The sequence below is a fragment of the Macrotis lagotis genome, chromosome 1, assembly GCF_037893015.1.
Source record: "Macrotis lagotis isolate mMagLag1 chromosome 1, bilby.v1.9.chrom.fasta, whole genome shotgun sequence".
NCBI lineage: Eukaryota > Metazoa > Chordata > Mammalia > Peramelemorphia > Peramelidae > Macrotis > Macrotis lagotis.
In genome coordinates, this window is record NC_133658.1 from 303,835,201 (window position 1) to 303,854,361 (window position 19,161).

The 19,161-nt window shown below is 33.8% G+C and overlaps 1 protein-coding gene across 8 annotated transcripts in view; it reads right to left on the reverse strand.

The window, feature by feature from the left end:
- The window catches only part of CHD9 (chromodomain helicase DNA binding protein 9), a 243,152-nt gene that overhangs the window by 186,068 nt on the left and 37,923 nt on the right, over window positions 1-19,161 (reverse strand). For all 8 annotated transcript variants that reach the window (XM_074211321.1, XM_074211323.1, XM_074211320.1 and 5 more), the window contains exons 2-3: window positions 5,999-6,085; window positions 2,782-4,377 (exon numbers count right to left, since the gene is read on the reverse strand). In XM_074211321.1, coding sequence (XP_074067422.1) covers window positions 2,782-4,221 — 1,440 coding nt within the window. In that variant the 5' untranslated portion in view covers window positions 4,222-4,377; window positions 5,999-6,085. The remainder of the gene's footprint in view (window positions 1-2,781; window positions 4,378-5,998; window positions 6,086-19,161) is intronic.

The window sequence follows — 19,161 nt, forward strand, 5'->3', positions numbered from 1 at the left end:
TAAGGGAATTAGGGAGATAATAAAAGGGGTCCCACTGTAAAAAGTTCCCAAAAAACTCAGGTGACTGAGGTACTGGCTTTTAAGCTGTAAGAAGCTTTATAAAAATGCAAGTTTCTGTCTCATCAACATAACAGTTTAAAAAGAAATGAAACTGGATTCAGTCTTGGGATCTTTAGAGTTCATCTGAAGAAAATGAAATAGTTCACAGTTGGAAGTCTTTAAGAGTATTCTAAAGGATTATTTATTTCCACTTAACATGGTTTCTTGAACACAGTAGGCACTTAATGTCCGTTGGTAGTCAATAAGCTAACCCAAGTGTTTATAGTGTCTCAGCTTCTTTGAAATATGTCAATGAAGTATAAAGATCGCAAAAGTGAAGATGACTTTAAAAGCACAACAAAACAGATTATATAATCTCCATGTTTTAAATTTAAATGCCTACGTGAGCAGTAAATAAAATTTCAGGTCTACCAGCTAAACATATCAGTAAAATGTAGGCACATTTTAAATCAATTTAAGTATAGAGCTACTTTACTATGTAACTGTTATACTCTCCAATTCCCCACATCTACCGTAGTAAAAGAAAAAAATATGCTTTACTTCACCATAAACTGCTCAGGTTTGCTTTTTCTAAAATTTAAGAAAAATTTTGAGTAATGGGAAACATTTAATAACTCATCTCTTCAGAAGAAATGAGAAAAATATAATTATGACAAGCATATGAAAACATTACACCCACAAATGACCAATGACTAACAAAATTGTAGGGATGGATATACTTTAAAAATGGTATTTACTTCTTTGAAACCCTTATATAACACTATACCATATACCATTTTCACTGTAGCACTTAAATAGAAATTTTAAAATCTTATATTTTCAAACAGCAGATCCTATAATGTCTCTAAAATTATTTTCAATTCATAAAATAAAAAAGTCTTAAGATGTTACAGAGAAAAAAGTATAAAGCTTTATGCTCTACAAAATGTCTTTCAATTACAAATTGATAGGAAACAATGAATACACATGAGCTTAAATCTGCATTATTTCTTTCAAATAAGTTGCATTTCTTGTTTATGCTTGCATTTTAGAATAATTGCTACAACTCCCCACTATCTTTTTTAAAGTAGTAAAATTCTGTGTTTAATTGTATAACACAGGAACTGCTTTTAATAATTAGCACAGATTTCTTGTTGTTCTATTACACCTGGTGCTATTTTTTGCCCCAAGTGAAAAGAAACATAAATAAAAGGGAAAAATTTAGTAAATATTATAAGTATCATTCCTAAGCAATTATTTTTTTCTTCAACCCTCTATACAGAGACATCGAAAACAGTTATTAGGGAGGGTAATGAATCTACAAGTGACTAGTTAGCCAGGAGGTATTTCCCCTAGACAGCATGTTCACTTAAGTAGGGATTGCCATAGAGTTAAACTCTTTACAAGTTTCCTTCAATAAATCTTATACATTTAAAAGGCTCAAAGATTTATTATTGTTTATTAACTATGAAAACATATATATACAAAAACAAATAGTAGGGACAGTTGGATAGCAAAGTAGACAAGAGCACCAGCTCAGAAGGCAGGAGAACTTGAGTTCAAATCTGGCCTGAAATATTCACTTACTAGCTGTGTGACTTTGGGCAAGACACTGACACCAATGCCTTGGAAAAAACTCAACCAAACAACAACAACAACAACAAAATAGAAGTCTAACTTGAATTAAAAGGTGCATAAGACATTAGAAAAATAAAATTAATAAAGAAGGCTGCAAAACCTAAAGTTCAACAACTGAGTTATACTGAAGGTAGGGATGGGGGTGAAGAAAGGAATGGTTTATCAAACTAGAGAAGAAACTGTGTTTCTATCAGTAATAATAGCTTACATTTGGTCTCTATGAGCACTGTGCTAAGTGCTTTACAATTATTTCCTTTGATCCTCACAACCCCGAAAAGTAGGTGTTATATGTTGTCCCCAATTTACATATGAAGAAATTGAGGCTAAGTGAACTGCTCAGTGTCACAACTAGTAATTGTGCAAGGGTGCATTTGAACTCAAGCCTCCCTGACTACAGGCTCAATGCTCTATTTACTATTACATCTAATGTTCATTTAATCAAATCCCCATAGAATTCCCTTAAGCAGAAACTAAATTATCAGAACTTGAAGTCACATGAAAAAAACTGTTAAGTATGATACAGTACAAGGGCATGTTTGTCTTATTTAAATAATTCTATATCTACAAATTTCATTCACATTCGACCTAGAACTTAATCCCATGGAAAGATACAGTTTGAGACATTTTGAAGCACACCAGTGCTTTTTAAAAAAATAAAAAAAATGGGATTGCTTTTATTTTAAATGTACTGTGTGTGTGTGTGTGTGTGTGTGTGTGTGTGTGTGTGTGTGTGTGTGATGGCACCTCATGGATTAACATTGCATATAAAGCAACTCAAAATTCTTAATAACATATCAGAAAGATATAATTCACTTATAAATTGAAAGTTAGTCTTAAAATTATGTCCTTTAAATAATAGATGCCAAGAGTTTAGTGTGTTTATTGCTATGAGAGAATCAATGAATCATTTCCAAGTTAAAGTTTATGATAATAAAATTTATTTAATAGCAGCTGAGAACTAAAACAACCCAAACCCCAAAACTAGAAAGACTGAATGACACTGAATGCTTCTAGAAAAAAAGAAATTATTAAAATCCATTGTAAGATCTTGACTGCCCAAAAATTGTTTAAAAAAAAAAAAAAGGAAAGCTGAAAGCTACATACCTGGTGTTGTAAGGATGAATGCTCTCTGTCATGTAAGTGCTGATGATTAGAAACTGACAAATGCCATGAGTGAACTTGAGTCTGAGAATGAGTTCGAGTCATATCCGGAGGTTGTGTTAAAAGTTGTGGGGTAAGTTGTTGATCAAGGTCATGTTCTAAGACATGACTTGAACTATCTTGCCCAAATGCTGAATCATCAAATTGAGGAAGGAGATCCTCTTGAAGAAGATCTTCTGGATCAAGTCCTGTGAAAGTCTCAGTTTGAGACCCTACTTGATGAAGTAAATTATCTTCAAGAGATGAAAAACCATTTGTTTCTACGTGATCATTGAAATGTCCCATGTGAGAAGCAGAACCAACAGGATCTGGGAAATTCATGTGCACAGGAGATAATTTTGAGCTGAAGTTACCCTGAGGATGTGCTGAATGCAACATTTCAAAATTATTTGAATTCAAAGATGAATTTGAGTTTAAGAGATGAGGGGTAGATTCCTGCTTGGTCCCTGTCTGAGCTATGAAAGCATTGCTTCCAGTAAAATCAGATAAAGTATGAGTTGAATGACTAGATGCAAGAGCTGTAGAGGACTGAAGAAGACTGCTCGGAGATATGTGATTACTGGAGAAGGAATAATGTGAAGAAAACTGTTGTGAATTATTAACCGAACAAGGAGTCATATTTGGAGACTGTCCACTAAAATTCCCATCTTGGTGACTGCCACAGAAATGCACTGAAGCATTTGATGTTGGAGAAAACTGCTGCATGGAGAGAGGTTGTTGTGAAGTTGATGCACTGGTAATCTGAGATGGGTGAGTAACATGGACTCTATGTGGACTAGAAATATTAACCTCCATAAAGTTTTTAGATTGGCTTAAAGTTTCTTGCCCTGGGTTATTACCATTTCTATTTTGTTGTGACTGTAATGATGTACACTGTTGCTGTTGTTCACTAACCTGAAATAAGGCAAAGTCAGGGTGTGCTACAAAGCTTTTATTTTGCTGCATAGAATGTGAATGTCCTTGGTGAAAAGGAGACCCATTTTGATTGGAAACACTAGTCTGATGGCCCCACATTGGACTGCCATCAGCTACATCTGGAAATAAACCATTAGATTGGTTTGGGGGATGGACTGGGGAACAATTAAATTGAGAATGTGGTGATAGTACATTTTCAACTGGGCTATTGAATGACTGATTAACTTGATGAAGTTTCAGTGACTCAAACTGATTTAACTGCTCAAAATCAGTCATCTTCTGTGGTGTTTGAGTATCCTGGACATGGTTCAATGAATCTATGTGCAAAGGTTCAAATTCTACGCCCAAGTTCAATTCATCAACAAGTGAAACAGGTCCTGGTTGTACAAAGGCATCATCTGACAAATCCTCTAAGGTCTCACCAAAAAGATTGGCATCGTCAAAAAAGTCCATCATTGGATCAGTCATCTTGAAAATTCCAGGCCTCTTGAATGATTTACTCCAAATTTAATAAATATATTTTCTTTGTAGTGAATAAGAACAGAGGTCATCAATTAACTCATCCAAGGCATGTCAATGTTAATTATTGCTCTGGAGAACTGGGCATCATGGCATGTCATAATTCTAACAGAAAAAAAGCAAAAATTTCAAATTTAATATTAGCTTTTCAATAGTGACATACATCGATTATAGCTAGTGGATTTTGGAACCATTATGTTTTAAATTTAAATTTCAAAATATAGTACTTTATATAATAATTCACAATCAGTGGTTCGGTATTCCCAATATGAAGCAATTTGTCAGAGATGAAATGACTATATGTCTTAATAGATGTCAATATACATAGTTATATGCCATCACTATGAACGTCATGTTTTTGGAATAAGCTAAGGTAGAATTCAAGTTTAGAACATAAAAAATACCTTAATCAATCCACCAGCAGGAGAAATTTACCTTCCCTACAAATGAAAACTAAAATTCTCTTTGCTGTTTTTTTAATCATAAAAAACAGAATCTGAAAAATATAAAAAGGTGTAGTATAATAGTACTGCCCAAATGATAACTGCATTGATAGGCTTTCTATAACAATAATTTCCATTGTACAGCACTAAAAACACTAATTTGAATTTCACTGTAGAAACAAAGAAATCCCCAAGGTTAACTTATGAAAACAAACTCAGAAGAAATGGTGCTGTCTACAGCAATCAAGTTTTCCGGCAGTGGAAGAGAAAATCAGACTAATATTGTTGTTGTCAGTATTTAATTCTGATACTTACAAATCATAACTAAATTTGTAATGCTTATTCCTGTTTTCTAAACCTCTTTCCCTCCTAGTCAAGCTTAAAACAGAACTAAATCAGTTTTGTGACTCAATAGAAAGCAAAGAAACATATCATTTACTCATTCAAGGGAAAGGTATGAATAATATAGAAAAGGTTAGGCATATGTATGAAGCAGGGATCCAATGCATCATTCTATACTATTTGTCTAAAACTGCATCTGGTTGTCATTGTTTCCAGATTCTATGCATTTTTTAAAACCAGAATTCAATTTTGATTTATAGTCTTTTCCCCCATGCACCTACACTGCAAAGAGAATTATGATGGGAAGAAACCTCTGTCCTCTAAAGACCTATTTACTTTATAATTAACCTCAATAAAGGGTCCTTTTGGAAATGCTGGCTTTAAGGTTCATAATTTAAACTGTACACAATCCATTTAATCATGTAAATTCCCTTCAAAATAATATTTGACAAAAGAACTTAAAGTTCAAGCATTTGAATGAAGTGAGCAGAACCAGAACATTGTACACAGTAACAGCAATATTGTGTGATGATCAATTATAAGACACTTAGCATTTCTCAGCAATCCAACGATCAAAGACAATTCTAAAAGACTTGGGATGGAAAATGCCATCCACATCCAGAGAAAGAATTATGGCATCTGAATGCAGATCAAAGCATACTATTTTCATTTGTTTTTCATTTGTTTTTCAGGGTTTTTTTTCCCTTTCTCATGGTTTGTCCCTTTTGTTCTGATTTTTCTTTTGCAACAAGACTAATATGGAAATAGGGTTTAACATGATTGTGCATGAATAATCTGTATCAGATTGCTTACTGTTTTGGTGGGGGGAGAGGGAAAATAATGAAAAATAGTAATTAAAAAAGTTATAACTGAAAGATCTTTCTTCAACAAGGTATTAATTCTATCAATTTATATAAACTCTAAAAAAATAATAACCTTACCCATGAATTCAGAACAGATACTGTCACAAACGATCAAGAAACTCTGGGACATGTTTATTTAAATCCAAGAAGTTCATCATTGTAAGTCTGAAAGAAAACAGAAAACATATAAAAATATGATCAGAAGTCTCCTCAAAATTATTCTCTAAAAAAAATTATCATACTTCACATTTCACACGAACATACAACTTATTAAAATTTTCTATGCACAGATCTCACTAAATGATGATCTAGAAGCATTTATAATTAAAATTATCTAATGTCAGGTGTACAGAAAAAGAGCCTCCTCAGGTTTCTCTGAAACCAACCTCTTCCTTTCCTACAGAGACAGCGAAGTGATTGATACACGGGATCTAAAGTCAGGAAGTCTTAAGAATAAATTCATCCTTAGACACTCACTCATGGTATGATCCTTGAAAAAGATTCTTAACCTTTACCTGCCTCAGTTTCTTTATCTGTAAAATGGGGACAATTGGACCTACCTACTTCTCAGGGTTGCTATGAAGATCAACAAAGATATTAAATGTAAAGCACTTTGGTCTGGTGCCTTGCATAGTAGGTACAAAAACTCAATTCCATCCTTTCTTCCACAACAATATTCTATACATTCATATACCATAATTTATTAAACCATTCCCCAATTGATGGGCACCCTTCAATTTCCAATTCCTTCTCACATCAAAAACAGCTACTAAAAACTGTCCTCTCTCCTATCCTCCCTTCCCCTATTACATGTTTAGTGAAATGTGTTTCTGTATCCAATGGTAATGTTTCTTCAAGTGTTGCCCACTTCCTCTTTGTCTGTATAGACTTGTGCACCTTAGTTATAAAATACATTTTCCAAGTTTTCATCTCCCTTTCCCTCATTCCAATATATTACTCTTTCCCTCCCTTTCCTTCTTCTAAAATAATCAAAACATAATAGAACTACTCTTAAGTTCTTGTCTAATTAGACACCCTCTATTGACTCAAAGACAGATTCTGAAAAGACATTATGTATCATCTATCCATATTAAAGTTTATCCTTATTTAGTTCTCACATAAATGTTCATTCCTATTTACTTTTTAATGCTCTTGACTTCTGTGTTTACACTTCAAAGTTTCTATGTAGGTCCAGTCTTTGTCATCAGGAATACTTGGAAGACCTCTATTTCATTAAAGATCAAATTTTCTTCTGTAGAGTTACACTCAATTTTGCTGGGTAAGTTAATCATAATTTTCTAGAATGCTGTATTTCAAATCATCCTTTGTAGTGATTTCTGTTAAACAAATGTATGATTCTGACTGAACAGTTATTTTATTTCTAAACTATTTGGAAGATATTTTCTTTGACCTAAATGTCTGAATTTGGGTTATAATGTGCCCAAGTTTTCATTTGGGGGATTTTCCCTAGGAGGTAAACAAGAGAGTCTTTTTTTATTTTCATGCTGTCCTCTAGTTCAAAGAGATCTGAACAGATTTATGACTTCTTGAAAGAGGATGTCCAGGCTCTCTTTTGATCCTGGTTTTCAAGTGGTCCAGTAATTTCTTAATTATCTCTAGTTTCTAAGTTGGTTGTTTAGGGGGGTTGTAGTTTTTTTTTTTTTTTTGCTATAATCACCTTTTATTTTCTTTAATTTTTTTTCATTCTTCTTTGTTCTGATATTGCTGTGTCATGAAATGATTATCTTTTATTTGATCCATTCTAATTTTCATGGAGTATGTTAGTTGAGTAAAGTTTTGTACATTTTGTATCAAATTGTTAATTCTCTTTCCAATTCTTTCTTCCATCCCTCTCGTACATACCCAATCTCCATTTCTTCTTCTAGCATTCTCATTTCATTTATAAAATATTTTAAACTAATTCTTATTTCAACACTTCTAGGAATTCTAGTTGAATCCAAATTATGTTTTTTTTTCCCCTGAGGCTTTGCTTATAGATATTTCAGAATCATTTTCTTCTTCTGGTATTATGTCTTGAGCAACTTTTTGTTACCATAATAGCTCCTTAGTGGGGGATTCTTTTTGCTTATATGATTATTCTTCCAGTCAAATTCATGACTTTATATTTAATGTTAGGGCCATTCTGAAGGGAATGCCCAAAATGGACTTGTTCATCTTGGGTCTTTCTGCTACCTTCTGCAACACTGAATGTTGTGCTATTTCAGGATCTCAGGGACTCCTCAGGCTGAAGACATGAAAGCTTTCCATGCTCTCACAGTAGTCTTATCCAGGGTGAAGTCTGAACACTGCCCTTCTCTTCTGACTTTAGCATATATCTGTCCTGGGTTTCAGTCTGAGCAACATGCCTAAAAGAATAACCTTGGTTGGAGCTCTACTTGGCTACTGTTGGACTTAACCACTATAAGAATACTAAAAAGATGAGTAAAATCAGGTGAAGGAGAACCACAGGCTCATCTTAGTTCTGTGATTCCTCCCTTGGTTATTACCCTGCAAGTTCCAAGAGTGGGAATCAGCTGAAATTTAGACACTGCTCCCCCCAACTCCTAAGGTCAAGTCATGAGCTACTACTAGCTTTTGAATTTGCTTTCTCATTACACAGTTTCAAGCTAATTTTCTCCCTAGATGTAGGTTTGCCCTGAGTGTGCCCTGGATCTGTGGCCCAAAACAGGCAGAAGTGACAGTTGGTACCAATTCCCAAATCCTATAGAAGTGTAAGCCCTTCTGTGTCAAATTCAGGACCTCTTATGCTAGGCTCTATCCTCAACGTCCACAGAACTCTGTTTCTCTTTAATGAGCTGAACTGAAAAAAAAATGACTCACTGATGAATTTTCTAGATCTATGTGGAGGAGTTGTAGACTAAAGCTCAGCTATAATTCTGCTACAAAGTCAGTTTGGTTGGTTCTGCCCTAATATTTTTTGATCGTCTATAAACAAATTACATTAAACAAATTCTGAAATTTCTTTATCTGATGATAATCTCTCATCATTCAATTTTCCCCCTCTTATGATCCATAATTACTGCTTTTCATTCTCACTTTAACCACCATTCCCTCAACTGTTATTTCTCAAACTATCATTCTTGCACTAGCTATACTCTCCTCCTTTATTTCAAACTCCTAGAAAACCAAGTCATATGTATTATCTACTCTCCAATTCCTATTTTCCTTGCTCTTTCCTTGCTCTATTGTTAATAATGCTCACCAACAACTCCTTAATTATTGCCATCACTGCCTCCTTTAGTCCCATTCAGATGATGCAGAACTGATCTAGAAGAAATGACAAAGCCAGGCTGACTGTATTCACTAAAGTATATATTCACTCTCAACAGGATCTTCATTGCAACAAAAAAATTCTACACCTCATTGATTTGCTATTGCAGTCTTCATAATGAGTATTCCAAACCCTTTCTTCTATTTGCCTATTCTCCCATTCAGATGAAATTTTTATAAAAATAATCAATATCCACATGAAAGGCATCTTTTGGTGGCTCTAAATGCAAATTTTTAATCAACAAGTATTTAAGTGCCTACTATGTACTAAACACTAGTTGCACAGAATGGGCAAGAATGCCCACATTGATGAAACCAAACCACGGAAACATTTAAGAAATGACTAATATGAACAATTCAGAAAAAAAATAAAGTGATGCTGAATGAATAAAGTAGAACTAAGAGAACAATATCCACAAAGTTTACAATAATGCAAATGATTATCTAATGAACTGTGATGAACAAACCCAGTCCTGGAATGGTGATAAGTAAACTCTATCTTTTTTCTGTTAGTAAAGGGAAGGAGTTCTCAAATGAAGAATGCAATATACAATGTCAGAAGTCACGGCTATATCAATTGTCTTTAACTGTCTTTTTTGTTGTTGTTGTTTTTTAACAAAGAAGGCCCTGGCTAAGGAAAAAATGACTATAGTACAAAAATAAGGCAGTAATAAAATTCATGTTTGAAATTAATTATTGCATATCTAGACTTGACAGAAATTTAAGGGCATGGACTTTCTGTGCAGTCTATGATATAACTGATGGTAAAGCCCTTCTGATAAAGTCTCCATTTCCTAGAGTGGACCCTTTCAAGGTTACAGGGTAATCAACGAAACAGATTTTAAGTATTTCTATTATTTAGTGCTGACCTTTTAACTAGGTCTTCCATGCAACAAGAGTTGAGCAAGAGGGCAGCTAGGTGGTGCAGTGAATAGAGCACCAGCCCTGGAGTCAGGAGGACCTAAGTTCAAATGTGAGCTCAGACACTTAATTACCTAGCTGTGTGACCTTGGGCAAGTCACTTTCAAAAAACAAAACAACAACAACAAAAAGAGTTGAACAAGTAGAAGTTGTCCCAGAGTCCTTAAAAGGAACATTTATTTCCAATTGTGCCTTTCTGCTTTTAATTTGTTATGCAAACTCCTAGACTACAGATGCACACCAACACCTGGAGTTCATACAAGAATCTCTTGTACCATGTGCAATTAAAAAGATATACAGTTTCCCTACCCATATTCTTTCCTGTAATCATAACTGGAATGATATTTTATTTGATTTTAAGTTCTCATTCAAATCTATATCCTTTTTTTTAAAATTCATCATGGATTCTATGACTTGGATTATTGTTTCACTATCTAGTATTTCAAATCCTGCTTAAGACTAACATTTGTATTTGTTATGGATCTGCTTTTGAGATTAGAATGTAAATGCCTTGAATTTAAGGTATTTGTATTGGTTTTATATATTTGTATTCTTAGCATGGCATAGTGAATGGCACACAGTAGACACTTAAAAAAACTTATTGATTAGTTTGAATGTGGGACATAAAGTATTCCCTTTTTAATGATGAAAAATCCATTTAGTTGAAAATCCATTTAGTTGCTCTGGAATGGATTCCATTCTATTTTCTAAATATTCCATACTTTTCACTCAATTCGATCCTGATACTGGTAAGTATGGATTGCTTAAACTAATGCAAAAAAAAAAAAGTACCTGGAAATGCCAATCTCAGATCGAATAGTTTATAAGAAGCAGAGTTTTTTTGGTAGGAAATCTCAATTTCTGGCCCAGAGCTTTTTTTCCTCTAAACATAAAGAACTTTTTTACTTAAGTTATTTTTAAATATTAAAGACATTATAAAAAAAATTCCTCAGAATGTTCAAAAATTACTTTCATTACTAAATATACTAAATAAATAAATAAGTGTCATTTCCTCCCTCTCAGGTAATGAAGGTTTTTATTCCTGGCTTTACCCCAAACTAGTCAAGTGATCCTGGACTAGTGTCTTAACTTCTCTAAAAACATATGCAACATAAAAGATTGTTCCAAGTCTCAAAACTCTATTCAGGAAAAAAAAATCCAACAAAGAAAAAGACCAAAAATCTCCCATATAAGGGAAAAGTTGAATAATTTTGTAGTAAGTGGTATCAAACCTTCTGAAAGTTTACTAAATTTAAAATCTTTATTAAATTCTATTGAAGAAAGCTGTTGTACTAATCCAAAGGAGTAGTACCATCATTATCATCATGCTTTTGTTTCTCAATTTAATCTGGCTTTTAAGAAATATAATAATAATATGCATATAATAATATGCATATATAATAATAATATGTATATCCAAGAGTAAGTGGTAAAGATAGTACACTAACTCACCTAATTATTACATGCCACCTCTTATCTCTCCCTCAGGATACCTTGCTGCTTCAGCTAGGCTGGCTTGCCTGCTTCACTGGTGGCATCTAATGGTGGTGATGACAGGGATGTTCAGTCCCTTGTTGTGGATGATTGTTATCAGGACAAGACTGGAAACAGGACTTGTATTCTAAAGACACTGCTATTCTCTGGGATCTTAGCTTTACTCGTTCATGACAGTGAAGTCAGAGGTGAAAAAGATTCAAGAAAAATATCATATTACGTTTGGATGGATTGAATTTGAAATATCATTGGAATTACTAACTTAAGAGAGTTAGAACCAGAAGGGATTTTAATGATCTAACATTTAGTCCAATCCTCTCATTTCATATAAAAGGGAATTTAGACATGGAAAGGTTAATCAAGTTGCCCAAGTTAATTGACAATAAAGATTTGAACACAAGTCTTCCAGTTTCAGATTTGGTACTCTTTCCATTATATTGATGAGAGGTGTTCAGCAAACAGTTGAAAAAAAGCATAAATGATGCTTGAACTTGAATAGAGAGCTAAAGATTCAGCTTTAGAAATTATATATATATATATATATATATAATATAATAACCATAATATGACATAATATATGTTAATTGAAACTATGGAAGTAAATGTGATCACCAAAAAAAGAATATAGAAAGAAAATTTTGAGGAATATCTACATTTAGGAATTTGCAATAAATAAGGAAACAGAGATAAGAAATAGAAGGAGAACAAGGATGGATGGTGCCTATCTCACATAAGATAAGGAAGGAGAAAATTTCAAGAAAAAGGTTTCAAATGTTCCAAAAAGGCCTTGGGAGGATAGGAACTGAGAAAAAAAGTCACTGGATTTGACAATCAGGACATTAGTAATTTTTAAGCAAACTAATTTTGTAAAATGCAAGATAAATGACAAGGAGTAAAGGGCTGAGTAGTGAATGTAGATTATTCACATTCAAGATTTTAAAAGTTCTTTTGTTCTAGAGTACAAAGAAAGAATATTAGGAGTTTGGACAAAGAATTCCTGAGGTAAGAAGAAAAACTTAAAACATATTTTTAGACAGAGGGGAAGATAGAGAGATCAAAAAAAATCAACAAATTAAATATTTCTCCAACTTTAAGTTGTGTCCAGTGATGATCTTCTCTTCATAGATGATAGGAGTCAAAGTTCATGCTATAACAAAGGTGCTACAGTGAAGACTTAAAGCTTTCAAGAAAGAGTAATAACAGGTGGCACAATTAAAAAATTTGTGAAGTACAGCATAAAATTGCACATTACAATGATGATGTTACAAGTGAAAGCCCAAAGCTTCATGGGAAGAATAACATAGAGATGACTCACAGTTTACAAAACTAGAAGAGGAACAAAATTTTCAAACTTTGCCTTGCCCTCCTTGACTCCATCGATCTCCATTTCTATTCCATAGGGCATTCATCAAATAGCATTATCATAAAGCACTGTTTTTCTTCCAAGATCCTAAATTCAATTCCACTTGTACAACATTCCCATCCTTCAGCTTTCTCATTCTTTATTTAATATACTGTTCCTTTTCTCTGAATTCACTGGATCTACAATCACTTCCTTCCACTTTACCATGTTCTCCTTCTAGCTTTTTCACCACCTTTCCTACCAAAAACTCTTAGTCTCCTAAGCCTTCCATTTAGACAATCAAGTAAACTCTCAACCCTGACTCAGACAGCAGACTTGTCTACTATTTCTACTCCCACCCTCAAGTCTCTGGGAACAGAGAAAAAATAATAGTATAGACTTGGATCCACCACAATTTCATACTAACTTCAGTTTCCCAGCCTCTTTTGAAATTTTTATTCATTTCTTGTGTACTTCTAGACTTACTTCACACAATAACAATTTCATTCATTCAAACGCTTAAGATCCTACTGTGTGCAATGAGGATATGATCCTATAGTGAAGTGATTTCTGAAAGAAAATTAATCTCAATTTTTTTGTCTTAATATTCTATGCTATAAAACCAATTCTAAATAGTAGCAAGAAAATCACTGTCAATCATGTTAATAAAATTACCTAATACTTTGGTAGTCTCTAAAGGACTTGAACTTGTAAAGTAGCCAGAAAGTAGAAACCTGGATCACTGCTATGGAAGCACCTGAGTAAATTGTCTTTTGTGATCCACCCAATTCAACTCAGAGATAATACAGATCTTTATTATACCCTTTTCATACTTTTTAAAATATTCTTTTATAGGATCCTATGATAGCCTAGCATTAGAAAAACAGTATAATATGAAAGTATTTCTCCATGTACAAGATGCACCTTTTTTCAAAAAAACTGGGGTCTAAAAACTAGTATCGTCTTATATGGTGATTGTAGATTTCTTTTACTTGCATTACTAGCTTTTTAGAGCTTATTTTTGCATTCTTTGTTGTAGATTTTTTTTTACTTGCATTTCCCATTTTTAGGGCTTGCAGTCTTTGTGCTCATTGTTTCACATTTGTTACCATCATATCAGGTTGTGTTTTGCCACATTATGCCCAGAAACAGCTCAGCAAAGATTTTCATATGAAGCTGAATTCAAGTTCAAAGTGATCCAGTTTGCAAAAGTGAATGGAAATCATGCTGCTGAATGTCAGTTTGGTCCTCCTCCAACTGAGAAAAAAATCCGAGACAGCTACAGGAAGAAGCTGAAAATACCACAGGAGAAGAAAGCCAAAAGAGGCAAGTCAGCAAAAATGGCCTGATTTAGAGAAGCGAAAATATGGATTGAGGAGCAAAGAGCAATTGGAATTCCTGTGTCCACAAAGATGGCTCAGCATGAGGCAAGAAGAACAGCTGATGAAAAAGAAGTTCCTGATTTCAAAGGAGGACACAATTGGTGCTTCAAGTTCATGAAATGGAATGCTAAGCATGCACCCATGTACCAGACTTGCCCAAATAATGCCTGAAAGGTCCTTGAATTTCATAATGAATAAAATTTTAGTTCAATAACTTTATATAATATTTTTTTCAAATTTTGAGCCCTAAAATTAAGGTGTGTCTTATACATGGGGAAATACTGTATTCAGACCTATCACAAACTACTCAACCTTGGGTAAATTGCCTAAACTCACTCAAGACTGTTTCTTAAATATAATTCTATTAAAACCAAGAGAATTTATCAAGAATCTATGTAAAATGACTTTATGTTAGATGTTAGAGAAACAGGAGAATGAAGTTGTCCTAAATGATCTCTTAAGATTTCTTCCAGCTATAAAATACTATAATTTCAACATATTCCACATCTGTTAATCTCCTTTACCTTAAAGTATTTCCTTCATTTCCATCTCCTTCAAGAACACTAAAACAATTAACTATAAAGGGAAATATTATATGCCCTTTATAAACTAAACTACCTAACAAGACAATATTATGACTAATGTGTTAAAAAAATCAACAAGCCCAACAGTTTTTTTCTATTCTCCTGTACTTAATCTAGCACAATATGAATACTCAACTATGAACTAAAAATGATTTCTATTTGTAGCCATTCCTTTCAACTACATTCCAGTTAAGAGGAAAGGAATCCACAATGAGAGTTCAATTGAGTGAAGGGGAACCCATCAGGAACATTTTTCCACTTCTGGAGAATATCAACATGAGACATAATTACAAAATTTTCAAATAAATTACCACCATTTAAACCTTAATGAAAATGTAGAGCCCCTCTCCCCAACATAAGATTTTGAAACAGAATTTGAAAATTTCCTGAATGAAAATGCCACTAAATTACTACTAAAAATGCTTCAAGGGCAGCTAGGTGGCACAGTGGATAGAGCACCAGCTCTGGAGTCAGGAGGGCCTAAGTTCAGACACTTAATAATTACCTAGCTGTGTGATCCTGGCCAAGTCACTTAACCCCCCTTTGCCTTGGCAAAAAAACAAAAACAAAAATGAATTTAAAAAATAAAATAAAAATGCACCAGCTACTGATTTCAAGTTAAAAAAAAATTCCAACACACTAATTGGAATATTCAGATAAAAGTTTACAATTATATGCGTGTGATACTATGCAAGGTATTTAACCACTCAATGTCTCTATTTCCCTCATCTGAAAAATGAGGGGATTGGACTAGAGGATTTCATATTTTGATAGTCTGAAATATCCTTATTTCATTAAATGGATATCTTCTCTAATGATGAATATCATTTCTCTGCATTTCTTATCACCTTCTATGATTCTTGTCCTCTAGCAAAGAAAATCATTAATTTTAAGATCAAGATTGCTAAGGTTCTTCAAATTATGTCATTCTAAGCTTTGTGATTGACTTCAAAATAGGACAGTCATATTCCACAGAACTCAAAAAGAAAAACTAAAATAAAACTAGAGAAGTCAAGGAAAGTATGTTTCAAAAAGGAATGAACAGTCATTATCGTCAAATATCAAATGAGGACTGAGAAAAAGTTAATGAATTTCTCAGGACATGGTCACTGTGATCTTTATGAAGTATCTAGTACTGTGTCCTTCAAGAAATCCAGTAATCCCATCTACAACTGAATCTTAATTCTAACATTTTAAAGATTTGTAATCTGGCCAGCATAGATACCTACCTTCACACACACAGATCAAAAGCCATTCACCCAACACTTGGAGAACTGTTTCAGCCAAAAATGTCAATATTCTGTAGCCAACCTAGTGATGGAGCTTCAACTTGGAGCTAGGCTCCAAACTAGGCTGATCCTCGTGTGGCAGACATACAGTCCATTTCCAGGCTTTTATCTAAAATCTTTCCAAATTTGTAGCCCCAAACACTTAATTGGTATGGCCTTTGAAAAACCAGTCACTTCCATACTATGATGAAGCATCAGAATAGGACTTTGGAAGAGAAAAGTGAATCTAGGATCTTCAAAAACACAGAATTTTAGGAAGCCCCTGGGAGATTTAGAGCTGGGAAGGAATCTTAGAGGTCACCTTATCTAATGCCCTCATTTTTCAAATGAGGAAACTGAAGTACAGAAAACTGTATCTTTCTTGATCAATACCACATAGAAACTTAGTAACAAAGTCAATTTTAAAAAGCAGATCAAAAACTGCCTCGTACTGGTTAAGAAATTGAGTAATGGATCAGTGGGTTAGGATAGGATCAAAAGAAACAGTGGTAACCGACTACAGTAATCTCCTGTGTGACAAACCCAAAGACATTAGCTTCTGAGATAAGAATTCACTATTTGACAAAGATTATTTGGAAAATAGTATGGCAAAAATTAGGCATAGATCCAAACTAAGGTCAAAAACGGGTCTGGGATTTAGACATAAGGTGCAACACAATAGACCAATTAAGAGACTAAGAAATTTCTCTGTCTGATTTATGGAAAGGGGAGAAGTGGATAACCAAACAAGAAATAGAGTATATTATAAATTGCAAAGTGTGGGCGGCTAGGTGGCGCAGTGGATAGGACACAAGCCCTGGAGTCAAGAGCACCTAAGTTCAAATCCGGCCTCAGATACTTATTAATTACCTAGCCGTGGGGCCTTGGGCAAGCTACTTAACCCACTGCCCTGCAAAAAAAAAAAAATCCTAAAAATAAATTGCAGTGATTGGTTTTTGATTATATTAAATTAAAAATGTTTTATACTAATAAAACCAATGCTGCAAAAATTAGAAGAAAACAGAAAACTGGGAAACAATTTTCACAGCAAGGGGTTCTGATAAAGGTCTCATTTCTAAAATATACAGAAAACTGCATCAAATTTATAAGGTACAAGTCATTCCCCAATTGATAAATGGTCAAAGGTTATGAACAGACAGTTTTCAAAAGAAGAAATTAAAGCCATAAAAAAAAAAATCATATGAAAAAATGTTCCAAATCATTGGCTAAGATGACAAAAGGGAAACTGATCAATGCTGGAGAAGTTGTGGGAGGATTGGGACATTATTGCATTGTTGGTGGAGTAGTGATCTGATCCAACCATTCTGGGGAGCAATAAGGAACTATACCAAAGAGCAATAAAACTGATCATACACTTTGATCCAACAATTCTAATACTAGGCCTATATCCAGAAGAAATCATTAAAAAAATTGGAAAAGGTCCCACATGTTCTAAAATAGCCATAGCAACTCTTTTTGGACTGGCAAAGAATTGGAAATTGAGGAATGCCCATCAACTGAGAAATGGCTGAACAAGATCTGGTATATGAAAAATATGGAATACTCTTGTTCTGTAAGAAACCCTGAATGGCCAGACTCTAGAGAAGTATGGCATGAATTACAGGAACTGGCGCTGAGCAAAGGGAGTAGAACCAAGAAAATATTATACACATTAACAACACTGTGAGTTGATCAACCTTGATAGATGCAACTCCTCTCAGCAGTTCAGAGAGCTAGGATAATCCAGGGAGATCTGTTATGGACAATGCTATCCACATCCAGAGGAAGAAAAACAAAATTTAAAAAATTCCTATAGAATCTGAATGATCACTACATTCACTTTTTTTTTTGAAGTTTTTGCAAGGCAAATGGGGTTAAGTGGCTTGCCCAAGGCCACACGGCTAGGTAATTATTAAGTTATCTGAGGCTGGATTTGGACTCAGGTACTCCTGACTCCAGGGCCGGTGCTCTATCCACTGCGCCACCTAGCCAACCCAACATTCACTTTTAAAAAAAATTTCTCTTATGTATTTCTTTCCTATCTCATGGAATTCTTTCTTTTCCCTGAATCCTAATTCCTCATACTGAAAATAATTAATCTGTTAACATGTTAAACATAAATATGTATGTACAATATTCACAAGTCTGTTCACCATTGGAAGAAAATAATGTAACTTAAAAATATGCATGTCCATGTGGATGAACGTTGAAAAACTTTAATGACATGTAATTGGAAAAATAAAAGAAAATATCATTTTAAAAAAGCAGATCCTTTGAATATGGAGCTCATGAGCTTTCTACTATCCTCACAGCTTCCATATAGAAAAAGAAACAAAAACCCAGATAAGTTAAAGAGATTTGACAAGATCATACATCTATTGCGGAACATACTATCATTATAAAGAAATGGGATGGTATAATATTAAGAACCTCTCTAGGAATTTCTTTTGTAAAATAATATATTATTTCTGAAACATTTCCCAGTCCTAAAATCAGTTCCTGTGATTGCAGTTTTGTGGTTGTAATGTATGTACATCTTAAAATAATGTAATAAATACCATTACTTAAATGCATCTGTTATCTCATCAATGTTGTATTCTGAAACTGATTCATGCTTTCTCATTCTGAATGACTCTGGTCCAGTTCCTTCAGAAGGGCTACTTAACATGCAAGGGACCTTCCTCAGTTTCTCTCAACAAAGCACCAGAGCACATATCTTCATGTTAAAAGGAATAACTAATGCTCAGTCTAACACCCATTTTCTTTTTCATTGGTATATTTCTTTGAAAACATCCTTCAGTTTGTTTTTTCTTCATTCCTTGGTCATGATGTGAAGCACCCTACTCATGTCCACAATTAACCTCTCCCCTGACCTCTAGATGATCCTCAATGTAAAATTCTCCTGAGGTAAGATGATTTGTACCATCAATTTGAAGTATCTGTCCAATATAGACAATTA